The sequence below is a fragment of the Cupressus sempervirens genome, chromosome 3 (assembly GCF_028749045.1).
Source record: "Cupressus sempervirens isolate cs-2001-9-10 chromosome 3, ASM2874904v1, whole genome shotgun sequence".
Classification (NCBI taxonomy): Eukaryota; Viridiplantae; Streptophyta; class Pinopsida; order Cupressales; family Cupressaceae; genus Cupressus; species Cupressus sempervirens.
This window is the reverse complement of record NC_143120.1, coordinates 812,676,688-812,690,282: the sequence shown is the minus strand read 5'-3', so window position 1 is coordinate 812,690,282 and position 13,595 is coordinate 812,676,688. Positions and strand designations below refer to the sequence as shown.

General features: G+C 31.7%; 1 protein-coding gene across 1 annotated transcript in view; it reads right to left on the bottom strand.

Annotated features, from left to right (window-relative positions):
* Positions 1-13,254, bottom strand: part of LOC149569278 (uncharacterized) — a 121,497-nt gene extending 108,243 nt beyond the window's left edge. Inside the window, exon 1 of the mRNA XM_089816861.1 lies at positions 13,062-13,254. Coding sequence (XP_089672987.1) covers positions 13,062-13,254 — 193 coding nt within the window. The remainder of the gene's footprint in view (positions 1-13,061) is intronic.
* Between the last annotated feature and the right edge of the window lie 341 nt (positions 13,255-13,595).

The following is a 13,595-nucleotide window of genomic DNA, read 5'->3' as shown; positions in this document are numbered from 1 at the left end:
TCATAAGCAGAAGACAAAAGAAAACATGCCTCATGCTCCATGCCCCTAGTCCTCTAGTTCAATGATATCCAAGAGAGACTATGGAAGGAACACTCATAAAAAATAACACAAGTAATACACAAATAAAATTTCAAGCGTATCTCAGTCAATTTTAGTTTAAGAATGATGTGAAAGGGAAAATGAAAGAGAAATTTTTGACTCTTTAGGACTCATGTTTGCAAGTGATAAATATCATGACCCAAGAATAACAACAAGGTGTAAGCTCAAAGACACTAAGTGTTAATGAAATTGTTGAGAAACACTATTTTTGTGGTATCCCTGACCTAGAAAAAGACCCTAGGAAATAAGTATTTAACATGGAGTTAAATAGCTAGGCGTCAGGCTTGCAAACTAATTAATACAAGTGCATAGACCTGAAGCAGTGTCTGTGTTTAGGTTTTCAACACTTGGAATAGTTTTTTTTGTAGGACATTTTTTTTGTATTTTTGTATTATATTTGATTGTTTGGGTGATAAAACAAAGGATCTATTGCTTGTTTTTAACTAAGATGGTAAAATTTTTAGGACATTTTATGAATTTTAGAATTTTTTCAAGACCTTAAGATATTTACAAATCTGTAAACAATAGAGAGTCATGTGTAGAACTTCTTAAGTGAAGGTTATTGATAGGTTTAGGGAGTCTTTCTCCCTCATGTGTAGAAATATTATATGCACCAAACCAAAAAGCAATAGTAATGATATATGGGCCCAACTAATTGGGTTCAAATTTTCCCTTTTGAGCTTTATTTTGTTGATTCCTGGAATTCTCTCATAAGACTAAGTCTCCAACCTCGAACTATCTAGGGAGAACCTTATTGTTATAGCTTTGAGACATTATTTTTGATAAAACCTCATGTGATCAAACAAAACTTTTATTCATTCATCCAAAAGTTTTGGTTCATGTAAGCACATGACTCTATAATCCTCATTTGTCACAAGACCTCTTAGAGCCACCCTAAGTAAAGGAATCTCAACCTATACAGGTAAAACAACCTCAAAACCATATAAAAGTGAAATAGGCATGACTCTTCCAGGTGTGTGAATACTAGTCTTGTATTCCCAAAGTGTAGGATTAATCTGTAAGTGCCAAACTCTTCTTGATTTGTTGACAATTCTATGCAAGATTTTGAGAAGAGTCTTATTGGAAGCTTTAGTCTGGCCATTAACTTGAGGGTAATAGATTGAAGACTAGTTTTTTTTTTATCTTAATTTTATTAAAAAGTTGTTTAAGTTCCTTATTCTTGAAATGTCCTACATTATCAGTAACTATAGAGGAGATCACACAAAATTGACAAATGATATAATTTAGGATGAATAAAGAGACTTGCTTCCCAATAGTAACAGACAAAGGCACAACCTTGACCCAATTTGTGAAATAATCATTAGCAATAATTATGAACTTGTGATCACTAGATAAATTAAAATGAATCTGACCCACTAAATCATCAACACATTGCTAAAAAAGCCAATGTGTAATCGAAGGTATGAGCTCCTATTGATGACCATGTATAAGGTTTCTGTACCATCTTAGATTAGAAACACTCCAAACTAATGAAGGTTTAGCACCTATTTAATGCAATATCATCAATCCCCTTGCACCTTTCCCTCCTTCCCTTTTTTTTCCTTTCTCCTAGTTAGAATTGGGGTAAAACCTAATAGATTGTCTTTAAAGCTCTTATTTATATGGCATTAAGCTCAAGGTAGGATCTATTTCCCTAGTTCCTTTCTTCCATTCATCTATTCACTTGGAATCTACTCTTCACACTAAAATGACTATATCTTAGAATTTGTGCTTGATTTTAGGGATCTAGGACCTATTTTGGGATCCTAAAGGTTATGGGCTATGGTAATTAGGAGCGTACAACACCCTAATCTACCAGGATTGCAGTGCACCCATGATGAGCTAATAAGGGATGTAGTGCACCCTTGATTGGGGCCTATTTTGGGTCCTTTGTGTGTATCCCATGTCTAATTAGTTTCAAGGTGCAAAAATTTAGGCAGGTCAAGCTACGAAAGTAAGCTATATTGAGCCCTTTATAAACCCTTCCATTTGCTTCATCTCACATCCATGAATCATATCAAGCATCCATCAAATTCAAGTTCACGATCCCTCAAGTTCTCAAGCATTATTCAAGCATTCAAGTTATCTCTCCATTGAAGATCAAGGATTCATGTATTCAAGCTATTGAAGGAGTTTGTGCAAGATCTAGCATTTCAACATTCAAAATCTCCCTTCATACATTCAAGATCCTTTGTTACATCTTCTACATCCATCCTCTCAAGATCTATATTAATTCCTATGGAGAATTTCAAGCACATGAATACATGAAGGTTTTGGTTTCACTTTTATTTTCTTTCTGGGGATTTAAAATTGACTTAAGGCTATTTCATCTATATACATGATTACATTCCAAATTAAAGAGAATACTCATAGATTTACAATTCGTCTATGTTAAAGCTATCAATACTACTTGTTATCATTCTATTTTTATTTCAATTAAAGGTTAATTCCTAAACTAGGGTACTAATGAGGAAAATCTCCCTAACAACCAACAAAAAAAAATTTATTTTGCAGGTTTTGTATCTTAGATTGATGAACATGTTGCAGATTTGAATACCCTTTTCATTATTTATCAAAACTATGAATTCATAATCAACTTCACATACTGCCATTAGGGGCACACTGTACCCTTGGTGATCCATTTTCCCTTGAAGATCTAGTTCATGTTAGAATATTTAGAATAATTAGGGAAGGAGGGGAATTAGTTATCCTAGGTCCAGATGTACCAATTGAACAAACACATAGTTAAACAACTTGAGGTCTTATCATTCCATGGCTTGGTCTCTACTACAAACTTTTAGTAACATTAGCTAGTTGTCTACTGTTCTAAAATAACAGACTTATAGAATGTAAACATTAATCAGTAAAACATCATAATAATGTCCACAAAAGTTTGACACTAGGATTTAATGTGCAAACCCAATTTGGGAAAAAACCCCTAGAAACATGTCACCAATTTTCACTCTTCTAAAGTGAGCCTTGTTAGGAGGCAACCTTGTTAAAGGTTACAATACACACTGTTAAATGTGACCTTCTCAAAGGATTTAATCACCCTATTAGGAGTGACCTTGTTAGAGGACTTTAGAACATTTCATTAGAATGTTACATGACTATTAGGTCCTTATGATTGTTAGGTCAACCTTGATTAAAGGATTTCAAATATTGTTTACAATGGTTAGAAATTTTCCTTAGGGAAAAATCACCCAAGATCAAGGAACCCAGGCACAAGCACAACAATAGATCAACAAGGTATGATCAGAATAACAATATCCAAAATTGATTTATTGTCATTCAATTCAATGTGAAAGTACACTACGAGTGTTTGTATATAAAGGCCTTTGGAATGCTTCTAGAATGCATAGGAATCAATAATATGATAAGTCATAAAATTAGGCACATGTCCACCAAGTGTGGGTTATCCTCCATTAAGCACAGGAGTACATGCGATGATGAGAAGATAAGCCTACAAAGGTGTAGCACACAAAATAATGTGGTAACACCATGTGCTAAAATAGGAGTGCGAATAATTGTGTTGTCTACATGACAACTTAGTTAATTATGCAAACTCCAGTGTTGTAGACACCATGTGCTGAATTAGAGTTGCTTACTTCTATGTTGTCAATATGACAACTCATAAAAGTGTGCAAACTCCTAAGTGTCTCACCTAAGAAATAGTAAAATAATGTATTAACCTAAGTAAACTTAAGTAAAGTGTAAATAGTAAATACATATTTATAGCAACATATATATTATGTCGAGAGTAATCGTTCTTGAAGCACCTATTTTTATTTAATTCAAGGTTATTTTAATCGAAATTGGGATTTATGAAAATTAAAATATGCGCCTTGAGAATGATTACTCTTGGCGTTATATATATATATATATATATATATATATATATATATATATATATATATATATATATATATATATATATATATATATATATATATATATATAATCTAGTGGAAATTGCGGTTCAATAGGAAAAACATTTACTTTTTATTTATATTTTGATAAGGATATTATAAAATTGTTAATTAATTTTTAATTAGAGTTGTATAAAGTTACTATAAAATTATGCTTTAAAACATTTTAAAAAAATATAATATATGGAGTTTAATTTAGATAATAAAATAATTTTATTTTTGGGATATTGTAATGTAAAATGTTATACTCAAACATAGATATATGATTAGGGACAAAGTTACCATTATAGTTAATGTTAACCTTAGGGATAGAATTAGGGTTAGGGTTGGAGTCAAGGTTAGGGTTTGAGTTATGTTTAAGGTTAGGGTTAGAGTTATGGTTATGGTTATTGTTTATAAGGTTTGGATTAGAGTAATGTTTGTGGTTAAGGTTAGGGTAAGAGTTATGGTCATGGTTAAGGTTAGGGTTAGAGCTATGGTATGGTCAGGGTTGGGGTTATAGTAAGGCTAAGGTTAGGGCTTGAGTCAGGTTAAGGTTAGAGTCAGGGTTGGGATTTAAGTTAGGATTAAAGATAGGGTTAGGGTTAGGGTTTGAGGCCAATTATGATAGAGTTAGATTTAGGGTTAAAGTTAGGGGTAGAGTTATGTTTATGGTTAAGGTTAGGATTAGAGTTATGCTCATGGTTAAGGTTAGGGTTAGAGTTATGGTTATAGTTAGGGTTAGGTTTAAGGTTATTGTAGGGCTAGGGTCAAGGTTAGGGTTAGGGTTTGAGTCAGGGTTAAGGCTAGATTTAGGATTAGGGTCAAGGTTTGAGTCAGGATCAAAGTTAGGGTTAGAGTCCAATTATGGTAGAGTTAGATTTAGGTTAGAGTTAGGGATAAAGTTATGTTTATGGTTAAGGTTAGGGTTAGAGTTGTGCTCATGGTGAAGGTTAGGTTTAGAGTAAGGTTTAGGGTAAGGGTTAGGGTTATAGAATGACTAGAGTTAGGGTTAGGGTTAGGGTTTGAGTTAGAGTTAAGGTTAGAGTTATGGCTAGGGTTAGGTTTTGAGCTAGGATTAAAGTTAGGGTTAGGGTTATGGTTAGAGTCCAAATGTTAGGGTTAAGGTTAGGGTTAGGGTTAGAGTTAGAGCTAAGGTCAGGGTTAAGGTTAGAATTAGGGTTAGGGTAAGAGTTAGTGTTAGAGTTAGAGTTAGGGTTAGCATTAGGACTAAAATTAGGGTGAGGGATAGGGTTTGAATTGGAGTTAGGGTTAGATTAAGGGTTATTGTTAGGGTTAGGTTTATAATTAGAGCTAGTGCTTGGATCAGGGTTAGAGTTACAGTTGGGGTTAGAGTAAGGGTTAGGGTTAGGGTTAGGTTTAGAATTAGAGTTAGAGTTAGGGTTAGGGTTAGGTTTAGAATAAGGGTTACAAATATAGTTAGGATTAGAGTTAGAGATAGGGTTAGGGTAAAGGTAAGAATTAGGGCGAGAATTAGAATTAGGGTTACAAATAAAGTTAGGGTTAGGGTTAGGGTTAGAATAAGAGTTAGGGTTAGAGTTAGAGTTAGCATTAGAGTTAGAATAAGGGTTAGAGTTAGAGTTAGGGTTATATTAAGGGTTAGAATTAGGGTTAGAGTTAAGGTTAGGGTTAGTGTTAAGGTTAGGGTTAGCATTAGGGTTAGGGTTACAATTAGAGTTAGAGTTAAAATTAGAGGTAGTGTTAGTGTTAGTGTTAGTATAAGAGTTAGAGTTAGAATTAGAGTTAGAGTTAGGGTTAGAATTAGGGTTAAGGTTAGGGTTAGGGTTAGGTTTAGAATTAGAGTTAGGGTTAGGGTTCAAGTTAGAGTTAGAGATAAAGTTGGGGTTAGGGTTAGGGTTAAAGTTACCTTGTTAGATTTAGGGTTAGGGTTAGAGCTAGGGTTGGGATTAAGTTTAGAATTAGAGTTAGAGTTATATATAGTGTTAGGGTTAGGATTAGGGGTAGGTTTATAGTCATATGACTATCTCTTTCCTTATCTCTAATATCTCTCTCTCTCTCTCTCCATAAAACATGTCTATATAAGAAACATAATATAAGCTCCCTCTTGTCTATAGATATGCACACACTCTCTCTCTCTCTCGATAAACCCCCTAATCTATCTCTCTCTAGATACACCATCATATGAGTATCTCTCTCTCTCTCTCTCTCTCTCTCTCTCTCTCTCTCTCACACACACACACACACACACACACACACACACACACACTTATAAAAAAAAAAAAATTATTTCTAGTTACTAGTACATACAAGGTCATGTAAGGTATATAATTTACTAAATGATTAGAACAATCATATACAAAGTAAGAGTTAAAGAGTTAGGATCCAAGGTTTACATTTGTATGACACTCGATGTTATGATTAGGGTTAATAAGTGGTTAAATGTTACACTGAAATAAGGGACATGGTTAAGGGAAGTATGAGATTTAAGTGTAGTGTTGGAGTATTTGGAGTATGACTATGGTCAAATTTGGGATACATGTTATACAAATGACTCGAATTGTGGAAAAAAATTAATTCATGAAAGTGAAATTATAAGTCTCAACATAATAATTTAGATGATGTAAAAAGTGTGAAATAATATATACGAATCAATTTTATGGAAATTATTTCTCCATGATGATGTCAGAACATTATATATTGTTGAATTTTTAATAGTGCTAATGCAATTTTTATTGCAATGATTAAGAATTGTAATCAATAAATATGCCTATGATTAAAGACATCTATTTAGATTTATGATTTTTTTTCTTAATTAACATATTTAGCAGCCACATCCATTTAAAGAAATGTTTTGTACAACAATAAATTTGTTTTGTCTTGTTCTCTTCTTTATGAAAGTTGTATAGATTGGGGAAACAAAACTATCAATACAACTAATTAGAACTAAAATTTTGAAATCGGAGACCAGAAAAAACTATATACAAAAAAAAATCTCTGTAATGGTGTAAATACATGTCATGTTCTTCAATTATTAAGATTCTTTTGCGACCTTTATTTGAACAATGATTTTGAAAGACTTCTTTCATCATTGAGGGAAACCCATCCACTTTTGTAGATGTGTCACACATGAATTTTTATGCATATTTTATATGCATTAGTTCCATTTCCTCAACATAGTCTACTGGAAATATTGCATTCCCCACAACTTTAATTATAGTTGTGCACGTCTCTTTAATTATTTGTAGGCATTTGTCAAACTCAATCTCAAAGAAATCATGTGAGGTCATTGAAGTAGTCAGGCTAGTATCAGATAATGTTTGATTCTCTATTCGAGGCATCCATAACTCAAATAGTAACCTACAAAATTATAAAAACACCATCAACATACAAAAATAAGCAGAATGAAAAAGTATTAATAGTTAACATAAACTCTTTCAAATGAACAATGTTAAAAATAACATAAATAAAAATCAAAACTATTTCAAATAAAATAGTTAGATTGTAATGTTTGAAATATGGTGGCATTGCCTTCCACTTTTCAAACATTACAAATATAAATATTAATAAAAATCTATATATATTACGAAAAATATTTAAATAAAACACATACATAATCTAATTAAATAATGACAAAATATAAACTAAATATATGATTCGTTTATTTTAAATTAATCATTAACTTTAATAAAATATAAATTTTATTGATAAAGTGACCTTGCTATCCACATTAATGATAAAATTTAATTATGAAACATAAAAAATATAAATATTTTGAAACATGCAAATATAAAACTATTATGAAACATACAAATCTAAAACATGCAAACCAAAAGCATTTTGAAATATGCAAATCTAAAATTAATATGAAACATGGAAATGTAATATTAAATTGAAACATGAACATTAAATAAATCTACATATGAAATGTATCATCAAATATCTATATCAAATAGATTTTGAATCAATTTGAATTCTAAATCTAAATCAAACATACAAGGCTAAACTATATGAAACTTATTGAAATTGAAATCCAAATCAAAGGAAAATATTATAACTAATTTTGAAACTAAATCTACATTTAAATCTAAATACATAACTAAATCTGAATCTAAATGCAAAACTAAAATTAAAATTAAAAATTAAAATAGAAATCTCACATGCAAAAAATTACTCCAAAACTTTAATCTACTCTTCAAAAACTCTAATCTACTCTAATCTCTTCAAAAACATAAAATGAAAATGACTTGTGAGAGGCTCCCCATATCCCCTAATGGACGTCTCTTCACATTCCACGAATTTATTTCAAATTCCCTCACTCCCCACAAAAAAAATGCATGAATGTGCATGCACAATTATATTTGACAAAAAAAATCATATTGAAACTATTTCGGCCCTATTTTTTGGGGCCTTATCTTTTTGGACATATTTTTTGGTCCCTATTTTTTCAAGCCTATTATTTCGGCCTCTATTTGGCTTCCTATTATTTTGGCCAACTATTATTTTGGGAATGTTTTTTTAATTTTATGATTTAATAATTTAATATTTAATTTAGAAGTTTGTAACCGCTCCCTTTTCTTTTTTAGTAACAAGAAATCTTGGCATGTTCCTGTATTGGGCATTTGTGTTTCCATTGTATAGAATGCCTCTCAACATAAATATATGTTTCTATAGGCTAAAACATTGCATCTCTTTTGGGTGTAATTGCATGTCTAAAATAACTAGTTGAATCAAGAATATCTAGAAAAAAATGTTTTGAAGCTTGGTTCATGTTGAACTAGGGTACTGCTTAAATTTACACAAAAAACTTACATTTGAATTGAAGATGTCAAATACTAAAAAATAAAGATAGTAAGATTATACCAACTACAATGAACTATCACAAGAAAAAGAATGAAATGTTTTCTAACAACTCATGTTTCAACTAATCTAGTCAAAGGATTAAATATTTTGCAATAATCTGTGTGCTAACTAATCAAGATGAGATTTAATTGTATTTTTTGCAATATATGAAACTTATTTTCACCTAATTTGAATGTGTACAAAAAAATTGATTTTAAATGATAGGCCAGAATGTAAGGTTGTCATCCTTAGAAGTTAGACCCATCTACCAAGTTGACTATTTAGAAATGAATGGAAAAAAACTGAAGTGTACCAATCCTCAAACATGGACTCACAATTCATTTTGTTTCATTCTTTGTTCTATATTTTTCAGCTCACCTTTTCCTTTGTTTTATTGTTGCTCAAATTTTGATAAACCATTTGGTGAACTCTTCTTCATTTCTAATTCGACTTTCTTTGCTTTTATCCATGTTCCATTTTGCATTTATAAATCACTTATTTTGTCATTGTTGTGAATGTGCACATTCATTTTCATGATTCCATTACACCTCTTTGTTGGAAGCTTAATTAATGGCATATTGGATATAGCCATATTTTAAGTTGTTTTCTTTGTCCTTTGTTGTTCCCTTGGACACCGCCAAATTTTTGGTGATCTTCAAATTGCATTCTTTAGTTTGTAAGTATTGTGCCCTTATCATTTTTACCTTCTTCTTTTATTGGTATCGTGTTAAAGTGTTGGATTAGACCTTTGAAAGGAGAGTTTCATTACTCATCTTTGAATTCACCATGGCATCTCTCTTACAAATAAACTCATTTCTAAAGCACGAGATTGCATTCAATCACCAAAACCACACTATTATTAGCTAAGAAATTACTGATGAAAATATCAAATCATTTGCCTTGCAAGGCTGAGTTGAATTGCAAAAAGCAATAAGAGTAATAGTCTACTTGTTTGTTTCCTTAAATTGGTGGGTTTTTTTAGTTAAATTTTAACTACGATAGCTTTACTTTTTTGCAAATCAGTTTCACACAATCCACTTTCTCCAATAAGCTCTCACTCTTTGGCTATCACATTCTTCTTCTCTCCTAGATGCTTATTCCTCACAATCAAGGCTCCAAATTTTACATCTTTAAATGTGTCACACTATAGGGATGGAACCAACTCCAAGAGGATTATCATGGTCATTCTTCTAGGCCTCCATTATTCTCTTGTCCTGCTATCTCATCCCTCTGACACATATTTTCTTTGCTAGTCCCTTTCTTGCCATTTACCTAACCTAACAAAAGAGTTTAGCCTTTCAAATATTTCTTCTTATAAGCAAAGGCCTTCTTAAGTAAGAAAAAGTGTTCCAAGAAAGGAGAGTGATCATTGGAAAGTAACAAACAAAATAAACTATAACATTAATAAGTCATAAGGAAAAAAAAATCAAAGGATTGTAAACTTGAGTCTCTTTCAGTTATCCAATCAACAAAAAACTAAGATATATAGTGATCAGGTGGAGTGGTCTAGGATCCCTCATTATCAATGCAGTGTTGCGTGATGAAACAGATTCCAACTTCTATTTATCTAGAATTGGATTTCCAATAAAAGGGTAAATTTCTTAAATGTTGACAAGAAAAACTTGCAGTGAATGTCATAAATTTGCAAACCAAGAGACCACTTCCATGGAAAGAGAATTTGTGTATTGTTGTCTTATTATTACATCCTAATTTTTGACCTAATTTAAAATATAATTGTTAACGTTCACATGAAGTCAGTTGACAGTCAAATTTGTTATAATCCTGCGAAATGGTAAGATGGTTAGTCGCTATAATACGAAGATAACATGTTAGTTGATTATTTATCACAAATTCATAGAATTGAAAAGGTGGTTAGCCATTATGATTATTTAAGATTAAATAACTTGATTGGTAATATGATTTAACTACGTAGAATTTCCTTATAGGAAGCATTTCAAAGAGGTGGAAGCATTGTCAAAAAGGAATTAGGCATAGGAGCATCATCATCACTGGGCAAATAGGTTGAGGACCTAGTGATCTGAACACCATGATATAATAGATCAAACCACATGTGCTATTAAATAAATAATTTAAAACAAACTAATTTAATTTAATATAATACGTACCTCAAAGTATTTTAAATGATCTGTTATCTTATTATATAATATATCTATGTACGTACACATAGATATAAAAATGATGTAACACCATCGTATAATTTTATTAAAATAAAATGAGGCCACCTCACCAATATATTTACATGTACATATATAAATATGGTTTGGGACCATTTAGTTCACCAAGATTTCATAATGACAATAGAGATTGAATTTGTTTGAATGCACATTTCTAGAATTAGAATACCATTGAAATACCATAGGTTAAGTTTGTAATATACCTTTGTTGTGCTCTATTTCCGAATGAATACGGAAGATAATTACAATGTTGTTCCTATTTCTACATTTGGTAGTGCCAGTGTAGGCACAATGGCATTGCCTTTTGCTCTCTTTGGAAGCAGCATAATAGACAATTTGTTGTCCAAGTCATTCAAGACAGATGCCCAAACTATTGAGACACTCAAGGCTGCACTCAAGCCTAAACCCTAATCACAACTTCATTTCTTTACAAGATCTTAGCAGTTTCCAATAATGTCTGGTTTATTTCCTGGCCATTGAAGTGGATTTGATAGAATAGTAACAATAAATTAAAATTCTATTGACATCAATAATGTTTTGAATCTCTTTTACTTTGTATTTCCTTTCATTACTTAATCTAGTTGATTTGTCTGTTTGTTCATTTCATCAACTATCTACACGAATCGCCTTTACTTGTGCATCAATGTATTTATTTTTAACTCAATTATTATTATTTTAGTCTATGTTTGTACTTGCAAGAACAAAACCAACAAGAAAATAGGTTAGGCAGACTTGAAAAAAAATAACTTCAGTTTACTCTCCAAAGCATGTTTTTGTCAAATTGGAATTAGAATGGGAATTTGATCAATTCGACACATTTCGATGGAAGATCAAATCCTAGTTTTGGGGGGTAACTAGGGATACCAAATTCTAATTTATCCACATTCCAATTCCAATTATCCAAACACCGTATTAGAAATCTTCCAAAATTACTAATGCAAATTCTTGTCCAATTCCGACAACAAAAAAGTTATCATAATGTCGTAAATTTTAGACCCTCATGTAAAATGTCATTTTCATATTTGTCCACTTCAACCTAGATGCAAAATCCCAACACCCTCGTCATCCTTATCATTGGCTTGCTCATAACCTAACTCAAAGATTCTTGCTGCATTGTCTTAATGGTTTTGGACAAATGCATACCACAAAGACATCTGTACGACATGCCCTCATCCACAAGTGTGCAAAAATCCAAGTTATCGTTGGAGCATTATGAATCTACCAACTTGCATCCGTAACTTCACAGAATGATGGTTCATTTACATAGATTCCTTCTGAGTCCATCATATACCATCTTGCAAACTCATTGGGTCTTCTTGGCTATCATTCTCAAGTTGATGGTCATTCTCACAAGCTCTCGTACTCATTCTTGCAACTCCTAGACTGTATTTTTTATTATCATCCTTGGCATACTCCATATACTTGATTTTGCAAGTTTCTCCATTGTTGGGTCAATCAAGCTTTCCACAATGGATCTCGTATCACACATTTGTGCTCTCATTTACTTTCAATCTTGTGTCTTTCAGCATATTATCTATCTTATTGTATTTCTATTTTACTTTATTATTGTCGATCAGTCTTAATTGGTTATCTATCACCAAATCTATCATGCCTAAAGGTCGTTTGTGGAGGGAAACAAAAAAGATTTGGTTTGACTAAGGCAAGCCTCTTTACAACCACAAAAATTTATTCTATTCATTTCTATGCAAGTTTCTATCAAGGATTTGTGGGTTCGAAATCCAATTGGATTGCATTATCAACCATCAAACTAGGTTTATCCCTTTCTCTCTCTCCCTTTGCTTAATCAATTTTTTATATTAAATATTGAGAAGATTAATACAAATTTGTATTAGATATTCAAAAATATCCTTATGAAACTAAATTGTATGTCTATTGTTATCAATCAACAATCAGAGTTTAGAGTAGTTGTCTTTCACAAATTTTCAATATGCAACTTTAGATTACAAAATATGCTTCAAAGATATCCAAAAGGAAGCATGTAAGAGAAATTATTCAGATTTCAACTAATCCCAAGTACCAATGATATTCTTATTGCATTCAGCTTCATCAGCATTGACTGGTGGATCAAGTGGGGGCATCTTAGCTATTGCTCCCCAATTAGGTTCATCTAGAGCTTGGATCATTTGGATCTCCTTGTTCTTTTCAGCCACATTAATGTTCTCCTCATCCATGAACTGGCCCACTGCCTCGCGTTCCTTATCACCAAGCATCTCATTAAAGTGTTTGTAATGATCCCATTTTTAGCTCTCACGTTCTCCAAAGTCTAAGTGGAGGATAAGAAAAAATTAAATTAATTACTTATAAAGTCATTCAATTTAAAGGTGACTTTGTATTTAATTAATTTAATTATTAATTACAAGGGAGTAGCTTTTAGGGTATGTATTAATTATTGGAAGGATGGAAGCCTCTCGTGATTTAATTAATTATTGCTAAGGAGGAATTTTTGGGGTATGCATTAATTATTGGAAGGAGAAGCTTCTAGCTCTTGCAATTAATTAATGTTTTAGTTCCTTCCAGAAGGATGAAGAAAATGATAAATAGGGCTGAAAGT